Source organism: Cupressus sempervirens, chromosome 1, assembly GCF_028749045.1.
Source record: "Cupressus sempervirens isolate cs-2001-9-10 chromosome 1, ASM2874904v1, whole genome shotgun sequence".
Taxonomy (NCBI): Eukaryota; Viridiplantae; Streptophyta; class Pinopsida; order Cupressales; family Cupressaceae; genus Cupressus; species Cupressus sempervirens.
In genome coordinates, this window is record NC_143118.1 from 103,363,585 (window position 1) to 103,386,482 (window position 22,898).

At 35.2% G+C, this 22,898-nt stretch overlaps 1 protein-coding gene across 1 annotated transcript in view; it reads right to left on the minus strand.

Moving 5' to 3' along the window:
• The window catches only part of LOC149576430 (serine carboxypeptidase-like 51), a 33,498-nt gene extending 18,716 nt beyond the window's left edge, over positions 1-14,782 (minus strand). The window contains exons 1-5 of the mRNA XM_089817262.1: positions 14,226-14,782; positions 13,989-14,074; positions 13,757-13,864; positions 13,558-13,576; positions 13,219-13,440 (exon numbers count right to left, since the gene is read on the minus strand). Coding sequence (XP_089673388.1) covers positions 13,219-13,440; positions 13,558-13,576; positions 13,757-13,864; positions 13,989-14,074; positions 14,226-14,364 — 574 coding nt within the window. The 5' untranslated portion in view covers positions 14,365-14,782. The remainder of the gene's footprint in view (positions 1-13,218; positions 13,441-13,557; positions 13,577-13,756; positions 13,865-13,988; positions 14,075-14,225) is intronic.
• Positions 14,783-22,898: the final 8,116 nt, after the last annotated feature.

The window sequence follows — 22,898 nt, forward strand, 5'->3', positions numbered from 1 at the left end:
ACGAGTCTTGCTATTTTTCCCTTAGTCTTTGTAGATGTTTAGTTACAGACATATATCAGTGCCAGTTTTGAGAGTGTGTTAAGCATTAAATTTTTGGGTTCAGAATTTGTTTATGGTTTGGGTATATTGCTGGAGGAGACAACAAGAATTGGCAGCAGCCACTATCTTTTGATGGACAGAACTATGATGTGTGGGCAAAGAAGATGAAAATTATAAGTGTAGGCAAAAGCCATTTTCCTTAGAATAGTAGTACTTAGCTATGCAGAGAGTTGGAAAATACTCCAAATTAGTTTCAAGGCAACTAATAAGGTGAGGCTAGTTAAACTCCAGATGCTTATTAGAGATTTTAGAACTATTCAATTGAAAAAAGGTGAGTCTATTTCAGACTTCTATATAGATGTTTCCAATTTGACACAACAGTTGAGTAAGTACAGTGAAACTATGAAAAAGGAAAGGATTGTGTTAGAAATTTGTTCAGCACTCCTCTCGGGATTCGTGATAATGGCTTAACCACCTCCTGTGTACTCTAAGTTGAGTGGTTGTATCGGGCATTGACAGATCAATCTTTTGGTGCAATGACAACCCCACTCTAACAAGTGGTATCAGAGCTTGGTCACAGGTTCGAATCCTCAAACCCTCGAGTAATGCTAAGGGGGAGATTGTTAGAAATTTGTTTAGTGCTCCCCTCAAGATTCATGACAAGGGCTTAATTGCCTCCTGTGTACTATAAGTTGAGTGGTTGTATCGGGCATTGACAGATCGGTCTTTTGGTGCAATGACAACCCCACTCTAATAAATTGTTGTAAAAATTCTTAGAAGTTTGCCCCCTCAAAATTTGACCCACAACCATTGCCATAAAAGTAGGTCAAAAGGCTTTCAAGGATGATAGTAGATGAGTTGATGTTTTCTCTTCAAACTCATGAATGACTTCTACATAGGTTTGCACATTATTCCCAAGAACAAGCATTCAGAGCTCAAGCTAGAACAAAAGTTGGGGAGAGAGGAAGAAATGATTCTAGGAGGTACTCTAGAGGCAAAGGTAGGAGCAGCTCCAGAAAGTGCAGCTTTGGAGCAGACAGTTTGGAAGAACAAATAATCAAGATGGAGCAAGTAGCTCACACATCAGATCTGAACCAAAAAAAAATAGTAGCACAAACAAGAAGTGTGACATAAGAAATATACAGAATTATTATTGCCACAAGTATGGTCATTTAATATAAAAAAAGGTGCAAATGTGACAAATGAGAATGAGGTTGTAGCTGATAAATTAAAAGCATTCATCATGTGAAACATTGGGGAGTAGGGTAGTCTTTAAGTATGGTACTTTGTCAATGGATGCAATAAACATGTGAGTGAAAATGAAAATTTATTTGCATCTATTAACAAGAATGTCAAATAAAAAATGAAAAAGGGGAACACTGAAACTACTCTAATAGTGTGCAAAGGAGATATCTATATGATCCACTCTAGGCATGAGAGAGAGAGAGAGAGAGAGATTATTTTGCACTTGGAATAAAGAATAATCTCAAGTGTGTTGTGAGGTTTTCACCCCATCGCCCCAAAACTTAGGCCTTGGCAATTTTTGTGGGTGTTGTAAGTCTTTGTTTGCCTTAGCGAATTTTCAGAGTTGTCCAGACGTTTCGAATTGGTAATTTTACACTTTGGACGTCTTGGTCTTTAGGAGGGATTTGATTTATTTTCACTTGGTGCTAAACTTGATTTTCCAGAACATTTAATTTTGTCCTTAAGCCAAGCAAAATTCAACAACATTTTTTCAACGGTTAAAATAATATCTAGTAGGACCTATTTGTAAATTTTGGACTTGGACTTTTGAAAATTTGATATAATTGTATAAGCGTGAGCATTTTCAAAATGAATTTGTGGACTTAGTTGTTTTGGAAATCTAAAAAAAACTTTGATGGTGAAAATAATTTTTTTTTTATGGTGAAATTGAATTTTGAATGAAATTGAATTGCCAAATAAGGATTTATTTTGTTAAAAAAAAAATGAAATGTTATTGCAAGGTTGAAATTGTATTGAATTGCAAAATTGCATTAATTGGGTTGAAATTTTGCCTAGAGGATTTTTGAAATGTTAAAGCAACTTGATAATTTGGAATTGAAAATCGATTTTGGCTTGCTAGATTTGATTTTAAAGATATTTTAATTACCAAAACGTTGTTAAATGAAAATTTTGGCATCTCCTAGGCTTTCCTTGTTTCTATTTTGCAATTTCTGATCAAAAGTGACAATTAAATGGGCCAATTTCACTATAGGGCTAAGTAATTTTAATGTTGCATTTAAATATGGGCCATTAATTAAGGGACTAAATTTTGTTTTCCCTCCAGGCAAGTCGGCCAACCTAGAGAGGCAAAAGGTTTGGTATAAGAGAGGGCTTCCCCTCCTCTTATTTTCTTATTCCTTTTTCCTCCTCCTTGGATGTGCAATTTTCTTCCAAGGCAAATTTCAGACTTGAGCGATTTGTGGGAGAGATTTTTCCATTTCTTGGTGGTATTTTTCTCCTCCTTGCTTGGGCGATTTCTGCCCTAGGGCAATTTTTTGGGGCAAATCCAATTTTTTCCAACTTGGGTGATTTTTTTGAGATCTTATTTCTTCATCCTTGGCAGCGATTTCTCCTTCCAAAATTGGGCAATTTTTTTTGGTGAAGAGGCAATGTGATTTAAGGTCAAAATTCAATGGCATGGGCATATTTTGCAAGGTTGGTGAATTCTGATTTTTGCTAGGGCTTTCATATTTTGTGGAGGGACTGCAATTTCTGAAATTTGATTAGAATTTGAAAGGGCTTGGTTATTGGTAAAGGCAGATTTAAGGTAAAATTCTATTCATTTTTAGAGGCGAAGATTGGTTTTAAAGGCAGATTTTATTCCTTGTTCTTGCTTGGTTCGTTTCCCTTATCTTCTTCTTGCACTTTTCATCCACCACTTCATCATTTTCATTGATAGGCTGAAGTTGGGAGATATAAGTGTAGATTTCATGATAGGACATTTGGACAGGCAAAAATAAGTTAGACCACCCTAAGATTGAAGTTTGGAGATTGATAAGTATAGTCCATTCTAAGGTAACAAAGAGGTAAAAATAAGTGGTCATCCCATCCCTAGTAAAGAAGTTTGGAGATTGATAAGTGTAGAGATAGGACTTGGAGAAGCATAAATAAGCTAGATTCCATTGATAAAAAAAAGGTTGGAGATTGATTTGTGTAGTTCGTATCACTTAGAACAAAAGGGCAGAAATAAGTGTTTAGGATGGTGGATGTTAATGCAAGCAAGAACCCAAAGGGAACGAATACTAAAAAAGACAAGGAAGACATGATGCTTAAGACCACCTTCTTCTCGAAAGTGAGACGAATAAGTGATACCAATATCGGCACGGTGAACATAGTACAATTGAATGATAGATTAAAGGAAGGACAATTCCCCATGGCAAATTTGATCTACAAGAGCAAAATTGTACACGCGTCAGCTTTCCCTCCTACCTTGCCTTGTCTGGAATTGGTAATGGAATGTACATCCCGGTTTGATATTGCGACCAAGTCCATCATTTTCGATGAAGGGAAGAGAGTGTTGGCTAACATCAGCGGACAAGTGGTCGAAGAACTATTCAATATTCTCTAGCATAGAGGCATGATAGTGGTAACGATGGATAAAACAACCAAGTTTTTTCAGGTTAACCAAGAGTCCTACTTCACTTATCTAAAATAGAATTGGTTAAAAAAGGCAAGAAGGGAGTTACCAAGTCATCAAAGCTCACCAAGTTAGATTTCAAACCGGAGTATGGCGATCTTATTGTGCTTCACAGCCGAATCATGGGCATGGCTCAAGGTATGCAATTCAAGAAATAGATGTACTACTTTACAGATGAAATTGAAAATGGAAAGTGAAAATTTGATTGCGCTAGAATTATAAGTGAAAATTTAGAGTTGCAACTTAGGACAGAGCAAAATCAAAGGCAATTCTATATGGGCTCTCAATGTAAGCGGAAGTAAAACTTAAGAAGTATGGGAGTTGGTTCATCCAATTTCCACAATTCACATATACCAGAGTAGCAGGAAGTACAGTTTGTCCCAAGAGACTTTCAAGGTACCCACTCGACAAGGTAGTTTTGATGGAGTTGGCTAGGCAACTTGAGAATTATGACAAAATGATGAAATTTAGGGATGAGACAGGAATCACCTTCTCATTTGGAATAGGCAATGATACTTGCCCCAATCCTGTCGCCTTTGCAGCTGTGCAGAAAGAGTTGAGCGATATCATCTAGGATGGTATAGAGCAAGACAAGGATTCAATCCTAATGGTCTTATCAAGGCATCTCACAAAAACGCCTTCAAACATTTTCCTACTATAGAAGATTTTTGGGCCAATACACAGGATGACTTTCATGTGAGAAAGCTAGCTTTTTCAAGGTTGTCAATGAGCATGACGAGGGCAATTAGATGGAGAGGCCTTGAAATTCCTGATCAACTAGAAGATGATGAAAATGTGCTAAGAGAAGATTACGATACAATGGATGGAACAAAATTGGGTCCAGTGGATCGGGATGATCATTGGGATCCTTCCTTAGAGGCAGTTACAAGGATAGTTGATCTGCACACTGAGTCATTTTACAATGAAAAGTTAATGTAATTATAAGGTCGGAAGGTACAACTTACTTATGAGAAGATGAAACTGGAGGAAGAAGGTCCAACAGAGTTAGTCAGACAGAAAGGTGAAGGTAGTAGCCAGCAACAAAGAACAGTTAAGAGCAAGAAGAGAAATTTGGAGGTTGAGAAAAGTAAAGAACATTAGGAGCCTCCAACAAAGAGACAAGATGCAACACCGTCAAGGGAGAGCATAATTAAGGCTAGAAGCCAAGGAGATAATACAAGTGGATGAGGGGTCGCAGTAGAGGTGAGCTCTAATTCAGAATCAAGTGGTTACAATGACAGTACCGAGTACTCTCCTCTCTCGGAGGACCAACATGGAGATGATGTGGCAGTCACTAGCGAAGAAGACGATAGGCCAATTGATATTGAGGAAGTAAGCCAAGCACCTGAGGCCATCAGTGATGCTTTACTAGTCAAACTGAATTCAGATTTGGGGAGATGTACTGCACCACTAAGGTTAAGGCAAATGCTTATGCCAAGAGGCAAGGTGGTGAATGTCCAAATAGTTGAAGATATTCAGGGGTTAGTGGAAAAGGAAGATAGCAAGAAACAAAGGCAAATTGCAAAAACGGTGGCAAAGGTAATCAGGAGCGATGTTGGGGGTCACCGAAAAGTTCAGATTGCTATACCAAAGGTTAGCAAGGTAGTGGATGAGATTGTAGCCTAGGAATATGAAATAGTAGAACATAACTTAGGAAGAATCACAGATGACATGGAATGCAAGGAGATCCGGGAAGGCATGGTTTCAATTAGAGAAATGTTGAAGAATGCAAACGAGAGGATTGTAAAGTTGGAGGCCAAAAACAAGTATTGAAGAGATTGCCAACCTATCCAACAGTTGCATCAGGCAGCCCTTTCGCAAGATAGCAGGAGCAACATAAAAGAGATATCAGCTCAACTGCATGAAATCAAAGATTGGATCAATGATATAATTCACGATGGGCACAATTTCTTGCCTTCCTTTATCTCAACATTCAGGTCATTATTGGCTATTAGAGACAGATTCAAAACATTTGAAGGTGAGTGGAAGGATTTCCTTCCAGTCAAAGACTCAGCCATTCTCAAGCTACAAGCATTTATCGAGCTCCCAGAGAGATATTTGGAGAGAACCAAGTTAGTAGATGAAGGAGGAATGAGTACGGTGGAGTCTTGGTTTGTTGCTTGACTATCAGATTGAGGATACTTGAAGAAATACGGAATGAGATTGCACAACACAACCCAGGCATTGACACTTCCATTTCAACCATGATGAGCGATGTTGGGGCTGCACTTGATTTTGAAGATATCATAGAGGAGAACGACAATGAGACAAAATTTGGATCAAGATTGGATGAGTTGGGGAAGGTTGCCATCAAGAAGAAACATTTGGGCACCCTTGCGTCCCTCAGTGCTTGTATCGGATATGCAAAAGAGTATGAGAAGGATCATGAGAAGACACTGCAAGCAACAATCAACATGATGAATTCGATTGAGCTCAAGATGAGCCAAATGCTTTGCCCTCCCATGAAGGAAGTCAATGATAGGCTAGTCAAGTTCATTGCCTTGGCTAAAAAGATGAAAGAAAAGGGTAGAATTATATTAGAGGATCATTTGATGTAAGCCCAAGTGACAAATTCCCCTTTCTTCTTGGGTAGGATAGGTGCCTGATTTTGATTGGCTACCATTTTGTTGCCTTCTCATTGGCTGCCACTTTTCCTTTTTTTCATTGGTCCATTGATGAGGTGGCGTCTTCTCATTGGCTGATGGGGTGGCAAACCTAATTAGGGTTTTTGGGATTCAATATGGATCATTGATTTTGCCTCTTAATCTTTACCGTTGGTTATAATTTTGGCCTCTATATAAGGCCATTTGCTCTCATTTGTAAAAGGTTGAAGAAAATTGTTGCTAAGATAATACCAAAATTGCTTCTCTTATCATTGTTGTGACTTGCATGGTGATTAGGGACACTTGGTGTTATTGCATGGTTTCTACTTCCAATAGTTAAAGTTAAAAAAGGGTTGAGGAAAATTGTTGCGTAAGATAATACCAAAATTGCTTCTCTTATCATTTTTGTGACTTGCATGGGATAAGAACACTTGGTGTTATTGCATGATTTCTACTTCCAATAGTTAGAGTTAAATTTCATTGAAGTTGTTAAAATAGTTTTTACTTCAAGAAAGTTGTTAAGATAAGAATAGATGGATAGTTGTATGGTGATATTAGTGGATGTTTGATAGGGATCTATAAACTAGGCCACTAGCGTCCTAGTGGCCAGTTAGGAAGCCTTGCGTGGTAATCTAGTCTTTTTTCCTTGAATCATTGCATCTATGGAGGTAGAGCCACTAGTAAACTTTCATCAGATTTGATCCCTGTCCATTTGCTAATCTTTTCATTCATAGGAGTAGAAGTAAAGCAGCGAGTAGTTGAGTAGTTGGAATTCATTCTTAAAAAGTTAGAAAGGGAGAAACATCATTTGACACTCATATACATTGCAAAGCTAGATTCATCACCATCACAACAAGAGTTTGACAATCCTTGAATGAACAACGTAAGGCCGCCTATGTGATTAACTAAGAAATCACATTAATATAACTGAGTTAGTATCCACAGATGTAAGGAACATTGGAGTTTTTTCTCATGTTCTGCATGAGTATTTACTTTTCAAGAGAGGGATTGAGTGTTTGATATTCCATATCAAGTATTCAATCGCTATATGTTATGTAGTGGTACAAAACTGACATAAACAAAGTGTTGGACAATTGGTCCAACAAAAACTACAAAGTACTATTGGGAAAAGGGGCATTTGTCATTTTTGATAGGAATGGGAGCAAGAGCATGGTAGCTATAATCCAAAGGATAAAAAATCATATGTTTCTTCTATGACTATAAATTGCTTTATCATCCTTAGCTACAATGCATAGCTACTCCTCCCAAGCATGAAAAGTGCAGAGTAATACAATAATAAACAATCTTTAAAATCATCATCAAAGACTTCACCAAACTTTGGATCCAAGGCATGCCCATTTGAGTTATTTTGGATTTAGTAGTGTACTAAGGATATAGTTAGAGAAAACCAACTATAGTAGATAAGATATAATAATAATAATAATGTCCATCAAAAGACCACAATGGGTCTATGGGACTAAGCATACAAACAAGAGAGTTGAAAAGAGCGGGAGCACCAAACGGTGTTCGAGAAGAAACAATACAATAAGCAAGAGCAAGATAGCCAAGGCAAGAACTAGGGGTCCTTCCTTGGCAAAATGAAATTGATCATAGAAGGGTATAACTGCGGAGGATCAATAGTCCTAGATCGTTGCTAAGAACCATTGGAAGAGTGTTGTTGTTTGGAAAGACTAGTGCAATATCTCACCTATTTGGAGTGAGTGATACTAGATGACCTTTTTACGCCCCATGGTGGAGATAGGGGGGCGAAAAAGGCGTTGATGAGCTGATTGGAGGTATGACACTAAGGTAATAGTGATTGCAACGTATGATCGCGAAGCTGGGTAGCCTCCTGGAAGTAAAGTGCAAGGCATCGCTGGTCAATGTAACTGAAGAATGCTAAAAGAGAGAAGCAATCTTTGAATAGGCAATGGAATCTTCCTCTGACCTCATAGTAGATGGGACAATGGAAAATAAAGTGAATCTCAGTCTCAACCTTTGCCAAAGTACACAGTTGACAGATTCCGTCATCTCTATCCATATGGTGGTCGATCTGGACTCGAAGACGGTGGGAGCCAACTCTGAAGGAGCGCAAAGAGAAATGAAGGGCATGACTCCAATGCCGAGATAAATAGGCAAGGCAAACGATAACTCCATGGGTCTCAAGAAAATGCTTAGCATAGAAGGCCATCCTTGGATGTAATCCTCCGGGAGGATTACGCTAGGTACTGGTAATGTACTATCTGTAAATATATAGTTTGACATGCTCATTCAACTCCTAACATAAGGGAAGGAGGTGAGCGGGAGCATCCAATGAGAACTAATAAGGAGGAAGGCAATCAATCTCAATACCAATCGAACTCAAAAGAGAGGTGGCTTGGGTGCACCAACAACGAGATCTAGTGCTAGTGTCAAATCTCATAACTGTAAAAGAGCAACAGTAGGCTAGGTACAAATATTTGTGCCGATCAAAAGTCAAATTTGCAAAACCACAAAGGCGATGGAGAAACCAGATCAAATCAAATATGGCTGCAAATTTGAAGGGGTGAGCACCAAACTCGGCTAAGATAATGCTATGGGGGGTGAGTCTATGACATTTGATGATACACCATAGAAGCAAGGTCTAAATGTGCTTGACAGATGCCCAATCCGGGACAAGAAGAGAAGGTCCTCAAACCACTGAGCCATAAAGAACGGTCAACCAAACCGAGGGGTCCAAGAGCGACAACTTGGACGAGATGTTCTAGAAATGATGTGTGAAGCATTGTCTCTCAAGCATGGCAAGGGAGCCCATGCCCTTATTGCCTCTAGATTGGATAGCTGGTCTCAAACTGAAGTAGGGCCCCGAGAACTTCACCCCAATGTACATATAAGAAGAAGTGATCTCAATCTTCTTTCCCTAAAAAAAATGAAGATGAAAGGTCTTTAAGCAGTTAAAGATCATAATCCGAGTCTTAGATTGACTAGGAGCTGATGTTGATCGCAAAAAGAAGCCAAGTCATCTAGGAGTCACTGTAAACTGTTAGGGGAAGAGGCCAACAAGACCACATCATCCGCCAAAAGGAGAATGGAGATTAAAATTTGATGTAAATAACACCCATTGCCAAGGTGTAAAGAGTTCATGAGGAAGTCATTGAGCTCGTTAATATGCAGACCAAATAGAGTGGGCAAGAGGGGGCACCCCTGTGTGACCCTGATGGTGCTCTGGATTGGAACGGAGAAGCTCTCAGAAGTCCTGAATCTACCAACCATAGTCTCGTAAAGTCTCATAATAACAGTTAGCAACATATTTGAAATCCCAATCTCACTAAGCCTCTGGAATAGGGCCATCCTAGAAACAGAATCAAAAGCCTTCTGAAAGTCTACAAAACAACAGTAGACCTTTTCAGAATGGTGTCTAACCTCTTTGATAATAGCCCATAGAGTCAAGATGTTATCCATAGTTTGGTAGTCAGCACGAAAATCGGCCTGGCCTCTTGCTGTACAACCTCTCCTGTCAAGCTCACTGGATAACATAGTGTTCAGAGCTGTGGCGTAAAGTTTGGCAAATGTATGCTCAATCATGATGATCTTGTAGTTGCCGAGGTCAAAGATAAGCTCGGACTTATGAATAGGATAAATCACATCTCAACCAAGAGTCAGGAAAACCAATACAGACCACTCTATTAAAGAGTGTAGGGAGGTAGGAGCAAAGGACCAAGGCACTAAGCTTGAAAATTTTGGCCTGGAAACCTTCCTCGTCAGTCGCTCTATTGCATCTCATGTATCTAATGGCCTTGTAAACACCGGAGGGAGTGAACAGACGGCAATAAGAAGGCAAAATGGGATGGAGAGATGGTTGGTCAGGAATGTCATAAAGTGTACTGGTATGAGAGGTCAGGGATTGAAAGTCAAGGATGGAGGGCGGGGGGAACACCAAGGGAATAAGGTGTGCAAGAAGATTTGGTGATTGCGAATAAGTGTGGAGCAAAGGGATCTGCACTGAGAAGGGACAAAAGAATGTTTCTTACAGCAAAGAAAACAAAGGTAAGAATAAAACAATTGGGTGAAAGTAGGAGAATGAGTCTCAAAAGTGGAGTGAATGGAGTGATGGAACGATTTGCAGTCAGCATTGAACCATTGGTTAATAGGGCAAGTATTCCGACGCTTAGATTTGTGAGAGATGGGAGAGCGGTGGGGGATAGAAAGAATAGAAAACTCCCAAATGGCATCACAAGTAAGGAAAACTATAGAAAACTATAGAAAACTCTAGCAGAGGCAGCAGCAGAGGTGTGGAAAGGAACATGTTTGGGAATAAGTAAGTGTGCAGCAATAGCTACAGGCATGCACAGGGTGGTTCTTAAAATGCAGCTGAAGAGTTTTTTTGTGATTACTATGTAACACATTTGCTATCATAGACATTTTGATTTAAATAAAAAAGATGTTTTCTTTGTTGTCAAAGAGTCTTTTTCTTCCTCCCTTGCTCTCTGTACTTGTTTAGTTTGTATTTTATTTCAACAAGCTTGTTAAGTTGATAAAAATAGCTTACACAAGCTATGGAGTCAGGTCCAGAAGAATTTTATAGCCTAGCATCATATATTTTGATTTGTATTTTATTTCAACAAGCTTGTTAAGTTGATAAGAATAGATTACACAAGCTATGGAGTCAGGTCCAGAAGAATTTTACAGCCTTGCATCATATATTTTGAGCATAAATATATTTTTATTGCCAGTTGAAAAAACCTATCAAAATGAATGGCATAAAGGCCAGATCAAATAATTTATAGAAAATTTCTGGTCGTATTTCATAGAATGTAATGTTCCGTGTTCATCATTCCGAGTGTGCCATTTAGCAATAGAAGGAATCAACACATTTTTTAATGGTCCAGGAAAGATATTATTGCTAGCCGTCTTTATATCTGCTACCAACCATTGGAGCTCTTTGAATATTTAAAGGGGACATTTCGTGATTTATGTTGATAAGAATAGATTACACAAGCTATGGAGTCAGGTCCAGAAGAATTTTACAGCCTAGCATCATATATTTTGAGCATAAATATATTTTTATTGCCAGTTGAAAAACCTATCAAAATGAATAGCATAAAGGCCACATCAAATAATTTATAGAAATTTTTTGGCCGTATTTCATAGAATGTAATTTTCCGTGTTCATCTTTCCGAGTGTGCCATTTAGCAATAGAAGGAATCAACTCATTTTTTAATGGTCCATGAAAGATATTATTGCTAGCCGTCTTTATATCTGCTACCAACCATTGGAGCTGTTTGAATATTTAAAGGCGGCATTTCGTGATTTATGTTTGTAATAATTCTTTTTGATCTTATGGGTTAATATATGTCGCCACTTTTCCTAAAGCCTTTGCATAAGATAGCCGTGCATTTCACTGAGGAAGACTTGGGTGGACTCTTTCAATATTCCTGGTCTGTCATCCATGCTTCAAAGGAAATCACAAGATTGTGGTGGGTGTGAGCTGTAAATAGAAAATCGAGTCATTCTTTGAAGACTTTTCAATTCTTTGCCTCAGCCGCCACCTTTGAAAAGGTCTATAACAATTCTAAGGAAGCACTAAAAGGAGATAATTAATGCTACACAAAACTGGAATTTTATAAAGATCAAGCTGTTAGGAACGGTCAACAAGCATATGCAGGGTCGTGTCAGCAAGACAAGGTATACAAGGAATGCAGATCTAGAAGGAAAAGCAATCGATATAAGGAAGGTAGATGTAGAAGGAAAAACAATCAATATAAGGAAGGAATATTTTGATGTATTCCAAGTAAACCATATGGTCAGACAGGATGAAGCCCCTCCAAGGTTTATACAGAAATTTTAAGATCCAAAACACTTTTCTTCTATCAAAATACTAAACAAACACCCATAAATGAGAAATTAGGGATATTCATACAAAGGGAATCATTACAAAATTGAAGGAAAAATCCCAGGAGAAAGCAAAGATAAGTTATTTATGTGCTATTTCTGGATTAAACTGTGGACATTTTTTGCCTTGACATTTCATATCACTCTATGATCCATCATCGAATGGAAGTAGAGATTTGAAGAATGAAAGTCAAGTTATATGCTCAGAAATATTTCATAAGATTTTAATTCAACTTTCTGTGGCACAATTAGTGAAGTGGGTGGCCCCATGGATGGTGATGTTTGTGCTTAAATTTAAGCATTGTCTTAGATATTATTTTTAAATCAATTTTTTACTTATCTTTGTTGCAAATAAATCTGACAACAGAATTTTAGGCAAATTAAAAAGAGATGGAAAAAAATTGGTGAAGACGTGTCACTTTTCTCAATAAACAGCTGTTTATTTCTAACCTCCACTTTTTTTCATAGCTTATTTTCATTTGCTAAATAACAGACATTCCACAAAAAAAGAAAAAGATGCTAAATTTTCCTATTGCACAAGTTTTATTTTGCATAGAATACTCTACTGCTTAAATTGGAAAATTCATTTAACCAACAGCATGGAGACGTGGATTAATGATTACAGAAAAAATAAAAGTATTATAATTATTTCATAGTTTCTAGGCTTGATCCTTGAAATATATATGATCAAACTCCATGATTCATCATCAAGAAGAGAACAATAAAAAAAAAGAAAACTTCTGACTGATCAAACTCCTAGATCCATCATCAAGAAGAGAAGAGAACAACTAAAAAAAAGAGAAAACATAAAGTACCTTGTAATTTGTCTAGCTGCAGAGAAAGAGATCTTTTCTCGGTATGTTTATTCTTCTAGCATAGCTAGAGCATAAGTTTGTGCTAGTAGTGCAAGGAAGCATTGTAAATTTTGGTAAGGACACCGATTGGACGCTATCATGTATAAGTAGAATATGCAAAAGTCAAGGCATCGTCCTTCCCTGTTCTATCTAAAATTTTCTCTATAAACTAACAAAGTTAAGAGGGTACCTCCAAGATTAAGCATAAGTTGTCCAGCAGCAATAACTTTGCTCAAGGCAAGACTGAGCATACTTGCATGCTTTCCTCCATATGATTCTGCAACTATAAAAATGGGTCTGTTTTGCAAGGTTCTGTTTATTTTCACAAATTCATTGAGAAATTTTAACAGATCTTCTGCTGCCGCAGCATCTGTGTGAGCCACCAATGCATCATTTTCCACATAGCTAAAACCTGCAGAAAACACAGGACAAAAAATAAATGAAATCATAAATATTCAATGCATTTATTTTTTCAGCAAACGGTCTTTCAAGATATCATAATTCATATAAAATACCAATCTTATAATACCTGTGCCAACAGGACTGTCCTGTGCTCCGTGTACATAACATACAAATAAAGGAATTAGTTTGAATTCTAAATTGATAAAAGCTCTTCCAAACACGTATCTAAGTTTTGTATGCGTTGGATTCTCAATTCATGGAGACAATTTTGAGTACAGCTATATGTCCAGACCATGGCCCCTACACTCCTAGATAAAAAGATTTACCAGGAACAAAAGATCTGCTTTTTGCAACCAAGTTGATGCCCGATGCTTCAATTTAGTGTTCAATGGGCCAATTTCTTGAAAATTTCCTATTCCAACACCTGAAGATCCCTGCAAATTAAAATTTCAATCTTAATGATTGACGAGGCAGTATCCAAAAAAAAAATTCCTCTGAATCAACATGGTTTTGTCTAAGACAATTTTTAATTAGATTCAACAACACTAAAGGCCTTACCGGTCCACCTTGCAACCACAGAATAAGTGGCCATGAATTCCTTGTCCCTCCAGGACTGTGGTAAAGCCACCAGAACATGTGGGCCTCTGGAATTTTGCTTTTTGGAAGAAAATGTCAGTTTTGTGACGAAGAATCACATAAACTATCTAATTAAAAATAAGATTCTAGCAACATAAAGCAGGATTCTCCAGACAAAAAGATAAATATTATTAGAAAAGACGAAAAAATGCTATTTACTCGGCCTGACTTCAATATAACCCCACGCTTCAGATCCATCCGGTGTTCCTGAAACCACATTATGTGCAAAAGCCGAATAGCTGGTTGCTAAATACCATATTAAAATCAATAGATATCCCTTTCCACGTGAGCTAGTCATGTCTTCAAGAGCACCCACTTAAGCTTTCGTGGAAAAAAAACCTGTTTCTCTGTGCTGCCACTCTGAATCTTCCAAACTTCTGACCACCTGTGCACAGTGTGCATTTAATTATGCTCCCTTGTCATCATAGAATCACCTGTCCTTCGGAGATTGAAATGACGAGAGGAACAAAATTCAGACTTAATGATGTGGCAAGCATTGTGGGAAGAGACCCACTATGATTATGATAGAGTGGATGTCATATATATTCTAATATTCTATGATCATTTTTTAACTTTTTTGGTTGATGATTGTCTTATTTGTGGACGACTATTGGGACATTTTATATGGACTATTGAAATATTTTATAGGGACCTAAATTTTACCACAAGTACTGGTGTTTTTTGGCGAGCTACTATTGAGAGTGAACATAACAGATGTGAGTTGAGTGTTTTAAATTAGCATTTATGGGATAAGTGTTTTAAAATGACACTTTTCAACTACTTCACACTCCACGGTCTCTAGAGATCCATAAATGCCTAAAAGTTGAGTCATCTAAGGAAGTACATCTAAAAAATTAGTATATTTTGACTTACAGTTTAAGAGATCTAGGTACACGAAATTAACTTAAATGACTACCTAAATGCCTACTGAATCTCTTCCCCTATTTTCAGTCAAATTGATAGACCCAACTTCCTCCTTGACATGAAAACTGCTTAGTGAAGTTAGCTGAGAGATATCAATCTTAAGTATACTCAAATGGGTGGACCGTAGGACTTTACTACTATAAAGATGGAATGGTATCCCTGCCGCTTGCGTAGCAATGGTTAGAACCACCTAAGCCGGATATGAAGAAATGCAGAGGAAATGATTCGATCTAGCTGTACACTTGCTGAGTAAATGTAGGGTGTTCTTGGTTTTTGTTAAGCTTTCAAGCCTTTGCAATTGGCGCCACGGTTGGGCTATTGCTATTTTAATTTGGGCATGCACATGAACATGGTCAATTTAGCATTTTACTATTTGGGCAAATGAGTCCTAGTCAACATCTCACGTTTGATATGGGTTACAGAGCATTGGATGTACTTGGTATCTCATTACAAGAATCCAACTGTTCTTGAATGGTTTAACGTGATTTATTAGCAACATGTTCTGACTGGTAGCAGATCCTTTTCAAAATTATGAAAAGAAAGTCCATTTATATTCCCAATTCACATGTCGGGTACCTACCGCGCCCTGCACGTTCTCTACACAGATCAAAACAAATAGAGTGACATGTACGGTGATCGCTCTCTAAAATGGATGCATAATTCTGTACACGTGTGATTAATTTGTACATACAAATCAGTGTGCTAGCACCTAACAGATTAGAGCTTTTCTAATGATAGTCTACAGCCAGTAATGATAGTCTACAGCCAGTTCGTGACGGCACTGGCTACGGTGCAACATATTTGCACCGGGCTCATTGGCAATTTACATGCCGATCTCATGCATGGTTCAATGTACGACCTGGCATGAATTCGGTTATGCTGCTCTGTTTTTTATCTGTTTTTACTCTCAATTAAATGTGCGGACTTATTCACTTATCCCTTCCCCATAAAAACTTACGATTAACCTATCAAATTTATTTAAAAAACTTGCAAAACAATTCTGTTCAATGATATTTTATATTATTTGTGTGTTTGAAGTGAAAGGTTATTTGAATTAATTTTATATTATTTATTTAGTAGTAATATTTTATTTTTCTATATTTAATTAATTAATTTTTAAAGAATTTTTATTATATTTTTAAAGAAGTTTAAATTAAATTTTATTTATGCATATAATGTTGACATCATTATTAAAACAAATATTGATATAGATATATTTTATATTGATTTGTTTTTTAATACATAAAAGACTTATGTCTTATTTTATTAATTTCAAAATTAAATAAAAATATTTATAAGTATTTAAAAGTATGTTTATAAATCTACAATTTATAATTACTAAATAACAAGTGGTCTCAAATATTACAAAAGAACATATTAATATATCACAAAAGTTGATATTAAGATATCACAAAGATTGAGGCAACCTTTAAAGAAAACTAGAAAATAAAAAGTCACATTAAATGAAAACATAAATATGTATTATTGTATAAAAATCCTCATGTAAAAACTAACTTACATATATTTATTTTATTTTATAAATTATTTAATTTAGAAATTTAATTTAATTGAGATTTACAATATAATATACCATTTAAGCAACATATTAATCATTGAATCTATTAATACAATTAATTAATTATTATTTTGTTAGAGTTGATCATTAACAATTAAATCATTTTAAAGATAATTTGCCATTTAAACTTAGATTTTAATTTTTCAAGATTAATATTAAACTCAATAATTTGTATAACAATACAAATTTTTTTATGAAATTATTAAAACTAAATATAGTAATTTAGTATGTTCTTTTAATTATTTAAATAAACTTATACTTTTTAAAATGAATTTATTTAAAGTTTTTGTTTTTACTTTATATTTATATTTTACATAATTTTAAAATTTTAAAATTGTATTTCCTTTATAATCATTTATTTTATTTATGTTGATCATATTATTATTTATTATCAAATTATCTTTTGAAAATAACTTATATCATACTTAAGTCCAACTCTAATTCAATGATCAACATGAATAAAACAATAAAAAACTTAAAATAATTATAATCACTTTAATTAATATGACAAATATAATAATAAAAAATCTTAATCTTTTAAATTTAAAACTATCTAAAATAAATAGAAGTTAAAGTATGGACACAACTCATCAAATGCGCTATTTAATTTTGCCATACAATTCATCAAATGCACAGTACAAATGTGATGGGATAGATATGGAACATAGGGATGCATGACTATGGGTATAGGAGGAATGACATCCGGCCGGTGCAAATATGTTGCACCGTAGCGAGTGCCATAATAAAGTACGAGGGCACCCATACCAAAGATGTCCTGCAAGTGACGAGTAGACCCCACCCTCCCAAGTGCCTATTCCAAACTGGGCAACGTCTATATAGCCACGAAAATGCACTTTCATACGAAGGAGAGGACTTAGTCAATTTTTTAAAAAATTAGAAAAAGCAATGTAAAGGAAGTGCAAAGGAAGTGCATTTTCGTGGTTGTATAGCCACGGGCTTCCAAACTGCGCCTTCCTACACCCAGACACATGTCTCTAGGGGCTGTACGACCAATACATTGCCACCTCCATGGTAGTACGGGGTTCTCAGGCCATGTTGAGTGAGGAGCAAGAGGTGTGAGTTACAAGAACTCAACTTGAGTGGGCTGTGAGATATTAGATTAAAAATTTGTGGATGTCTGTAGGTTAATTAGTATTAGGATTAGTTTAGATGTAGGTGGTAAAATATTGTATACTCACTAGATGGTATAATGGTTGGTTTATATTTGAGTTAGTAGTTAGTTGGTTTTAGTTATCACTTAATATAGATGGTTAGTGTATAGTGAATGGGAAGTTTAATTGTATTTTGGAATTAAATTATGGTGAATGTTAGGGTGTATGTCACTAGTTGATTTTTAGTTATTTAGTATTATAAATAGTAATACATGGTTAGTGGTAGTAAGTGACATGGAATGATTTAGTTGTTAGATAGAATAATATTTATATAGTTGCATGGTGTAAGCTCATTGGGTAAATGTGGATAAGTGTATAAGGAATAAGTTATAAATAGTTGAAAAATAAAATAAAAATATTGGTCACTAAGTAAAAGTAAGATAAGATAATTAGTGGATTGGTATGATGGGTATAATAGTAAGAGTGGATCTTAGACGTACTATAACAAAGTTGTTAGTGATATGTCTACATTAGAAAAAAATATAATTAAGATTAATTAGTTAGAGTTTTGTAGACTAAGGGTTTATTTAATTGTTACAATAAGGTTGGATGATCAATTGTTATACTCTTCTATCATCAATGATATATTGATAGTAAAGACGTAAATTCAACTATTATAATGAGCGTTAGATGGAAAGTTACATAGGTAAAAAAAAAGTTATGCAAAGCAAAGAAGGGACAAATGTGTGTGTGATATCCATCCAAGCACCTTACGATAAGGGTGACATATAATAAAAACATAAACATACATGTGAGAGTTACGATCTTAGTGTATAGTGTAATACGAGAATGGTGTTTTTTTTCATTTCTCCAATTTTGGTTGAGAGACAAGAGCATTGAATAACCATGTGACCCTATCACGAAACTAGGAGCATATATATTCCACCAACCACACTCTAATGAACATAATTGTTACTTCTAGACTATGAGTAGATGTATCTTGAACATGTATCTAACTGATAGCTTAGTTTGCATCATGTAAATGTCTATATGCAATTCCCTAAGCTTACCATATAAATAAATAAATAAATATATATATATAAATAAAAATTGCTAGTTGTGTTTTCCCTTGAAAGTTTGGGCATGACAGACATAATTTTGAAGAGGTCTCCACCCACATTTGAAGAAAGAATGAAAGAATTGGAATCAGGTTCTAGAATTACCAACTTCAAAGCACTAAAATATGAGACCAAAACTGCTGATGAGCAGAAGCAGATTTAAGATATACTGATATCCAAGATGGGTAAGTGGAAGTACTCACCTGATTAGCTTACTTAGTAGACTCCCAATGCTTTAATGGACAAAATCAAGCCAAGATAGGAGCATGCCATGCAAATTGAAAAAGATATACATGAGCAAACCTTGAGGTAGCTTATGCCAAATTTGAATGACAAGGAGGTGAAAGAATCTTTAATGAAAATTGAAGAAAATTTAGCTTTAAGATTCAATACTTGTCCTATTTTGTTGAAAGATATAGAGCATGTTGTGAAGAATGCCACAAATACATGGAAGAATGTCTATCTTCTTCACAAACTAAGAATTTTTTTTGTAAGTGATAAAGATGATGGTGATTAGGAAGAGAAAGATGATAAAGAAGTAACTCATTTTATTAATGTTGATAATGAAGAGAAACAGGAGCAAGAGGCTACCGAGGAAGATACACAAGATGTTGAGGAAACTGACCTAGTTAAGATTGTTGTAGCAGTGATAGCCTCACTTCCTCATTCTCCAAGAAAAACATTGATAACATCAAGCCGAGAGATAGCCTCAACAGGATTGACTATGACAAGTACTACAAGCACAAACATTCAATCAACCTTCGCAGTAGTCCAGCTCAACACTCCACTAATAATAGTGCCTAACACTTCATCTACCGAGCTACAAGTTCTACCCTCTACATCAATTTTGGCTACAATATGTATTCCTACCACCAATACTTCAATGAGTGTAGTATCCATTTTTGCAGCAAGTCCTACTATTTCAACAATTGTTTCCATTCCTAGTACACATGCAATAAGTACAAGGAAAGTTGATACCAAACCTCAATCGAACACAAAATTTTTGCATAAAGGCAAAGAAAAGGAGGAGGATATAGATCTTGATGAGGAGATTGTCATTCCAAAATGGGAAATCTCAAATCTAACTCCAAATCAAATGCAAATTTTTGGTGAACTCCATCAAAAGAAAGCCAAGCAACAAAAGCTAAGAGAAGAAAGAAACAAGGAGTTCAAGATCAATAAGGATGCTAAGAACATTCTAGCAAAGGCCCTAATTATAGAGGTTGACACTTCTCAACCTGGAATTTTGTATCAGTTGGCAGAGGTAGTCCATAAATATAATGAAGATTTGGATGGATAGGATAAATTACTGTAGAAGGCCAAGAAAAAGTTTTAGAATAAAGTTTTAGAATGTATTGCTCAATAGATTGTCATTCATCAGGTAGAGATATCTACTATTTTGGGCTCTTTAGAAACTTCTTGCATTAATGTATCATTACTTTTTGGTAAATTATGTGATACATCAATTTTCACAAAAGAAATAAGAGACAAAATATCTAAAATTGATGAAGATCTGAAGGAAAGTACACAACAATTACAACTTGATCTGAGTTCTAGCTCTGCTCACTTCAATAAATTTAGATTTATGACAGATATATAGGCGAACTACTTAGAAAAGAAGCAAGAATCAGATCAACTTTGATAGATATTCAGAATATGATTTTCTTTAATATGGATGCATTGCAAAAGCATATTGCACATTCAAAAATGTTCATCCATGATAATAATTTCTCTATTGTAGACCACATGATTGAATTGTTAGCAGAAGTGCAGGTTGCATTGCACACATATAGGGTCTTGCAAGAGAATTGGGACAAGACTTTGGTGCTTATCATAAAGGTACACTCAGATTTCTTGTCTCATTTTGGCATTACTATGTAATAGATATAACATAAATCTTTGGCATCAATGTCAAAAAGGGGAGATGTTATAAGGAGATAAATGGGGGAGAAAATGTGAAAAGATTGGATAAGATGTAAAAACAAAGAAAATTGTAGACAAAATGTATATTATATGTATAGTATACTGGGGTAAAAGCACAAACCCATGTCACCCTTTTGTCAAGGAAAAGGTTAACAAAAGTATATTTGTTTACCTTCAATGACATAAAATTGGTATTATTATTTTAAATTTCAAAATGAAGTAAACTAATTAAATGTGTAGAAATAGATGAAGTTAAGGATTACAAATTTTAATAATTATTTGGAATAATAATTGATATATGTTCCTAATTTTAATAGATAAATTTTTAGCTGCTGAAAAATGATGAAAATTAGGGGTCTACTTCCCACCACAAAACTATATGGAAATAAATTTATTTCCCTTTGATCTCAGACTATATTATAGATAACATATATAGATAGAACAATAAAAAATAAAAATTAGCTTTAGACCTATATTTTCTCTTTTATAATAATTCAAATTTCAATTCACCTAAAATTGATAGTTTTCATCTCCCACCACATATTTTGAAACAAATCTATTGTAAATTGGAGAAAAATTATACATTCTAGAAGAGGAATCTCTCCTCTAGAACATCATATAATTTTTAAAATTTTTTTAATATTATTTAATATTTTTTTCTTTCTCAAACTTGATTTTTTGAGTGTTAAAATATGTGCTTGTAGAATTTTTTAATTACAATATACTTTATCTAAGTAAAACACTGTAAAATCTGCATGAGAATATTGTTGAATCTAAGCTCTATAAAATGGTGTTTATATGTTATTAAAAGACTATCTTAAAACATAGTAAGAGTTATTGAAACACCACTTTTCTGAAATAATTTTATTTCTTTAGTAATTGGATGTAAACTAGTATAAAACATGCATTCAATGGACAATTTTCAATTGGAAAAGTGTAAGACCATATATAAATTAGCTAGAATGAATTTATCTAGATCATATGTTTGAACAAAATTGATTTTTATATAGAAATACTCAAATTTAGTCATTCTGATACGTCAGCCTAAAAGGTAACACAACGTTGTACTTTTACCAACTATATATTATGTATGGGGGAGCATTTCCATGTACAAAAATGTATCATTTACAAAACCAATTTTGAAAAATCTCAAAAATAGTATACTCTATCGAGTTGGAGACATAAAGTGTTGGATAATTCAGTTTTGACTGATAAGTGTTTTTGTCACTAATGCCAAAGGGGGAGATTATTGAGATTCTAGTCATGTTTGTTATTAGTGACATACACTTATTCAGATTGTAAGCTTATACCAAGCATATTGTATAGTCAACAGTCTTAACCAAGCATTTCAGTTTCTACCGAGTTCTATAGTTGCTACTGATTCCTATGGATATATTTCAGTTTGCACCGAAAAGTTACCACTAAGGTGTTTTGAGCATCTCAGTGTATGTTGAGTTTACTAGTGAAATTTGAGTTGTATAGTGCTTACTAAGTTCACAGTTGATGTGATGCAAGTACAATGTTAACTGAGCTACTCAATGTTAACCAAGACATGCATTCAATAGACAATTTCCAATTGGAGAAGTGTAAGACCATATATAAATTAGCTAGAATGAATTTAACAAAATTGATTTTTAGATAGAAATACTCAAATTTAGTCATTTTGATACGTCAGCCTAAAAGGTGACACATCGTTGTACTTTTACCAACTGTATATTATGTATGGGGGAGCATTTTCATGTATAGAAATGTATCCTTTACAAAACCAATTTTGAAAAATCTCAAAAATAGTATACTCTATTGAGTTGGAGACATAAAGTGTTGGATAATTCAATTTTGACTGATAAGTGTTTTTGTGACTAATGTCAAAGGGGGAGATTATTGAGATTCTAGTCATGTTTGTTATTAGTGACATACACTTATTCAGATTGTAAGCTTATACCAAGCATATTGTATAGTCAATAGTCTTAACCAAGCATTTCAGTTGTTAACAAGTTCTACAGTTGCTACTGATTCCTATGGATAGATTTTAGTTTGCACCAAGCAGTTACCACTAAGGTGTTGATCAACAGTGTAAATCGAGCATCTCAGTGTATGCCGAGTTTACTAGTGAAATTTGAGTTGTGCAGTGCTTACCAAGTTCATAATTAATGTGATGCAAGTGTAGTATTAACCGAGC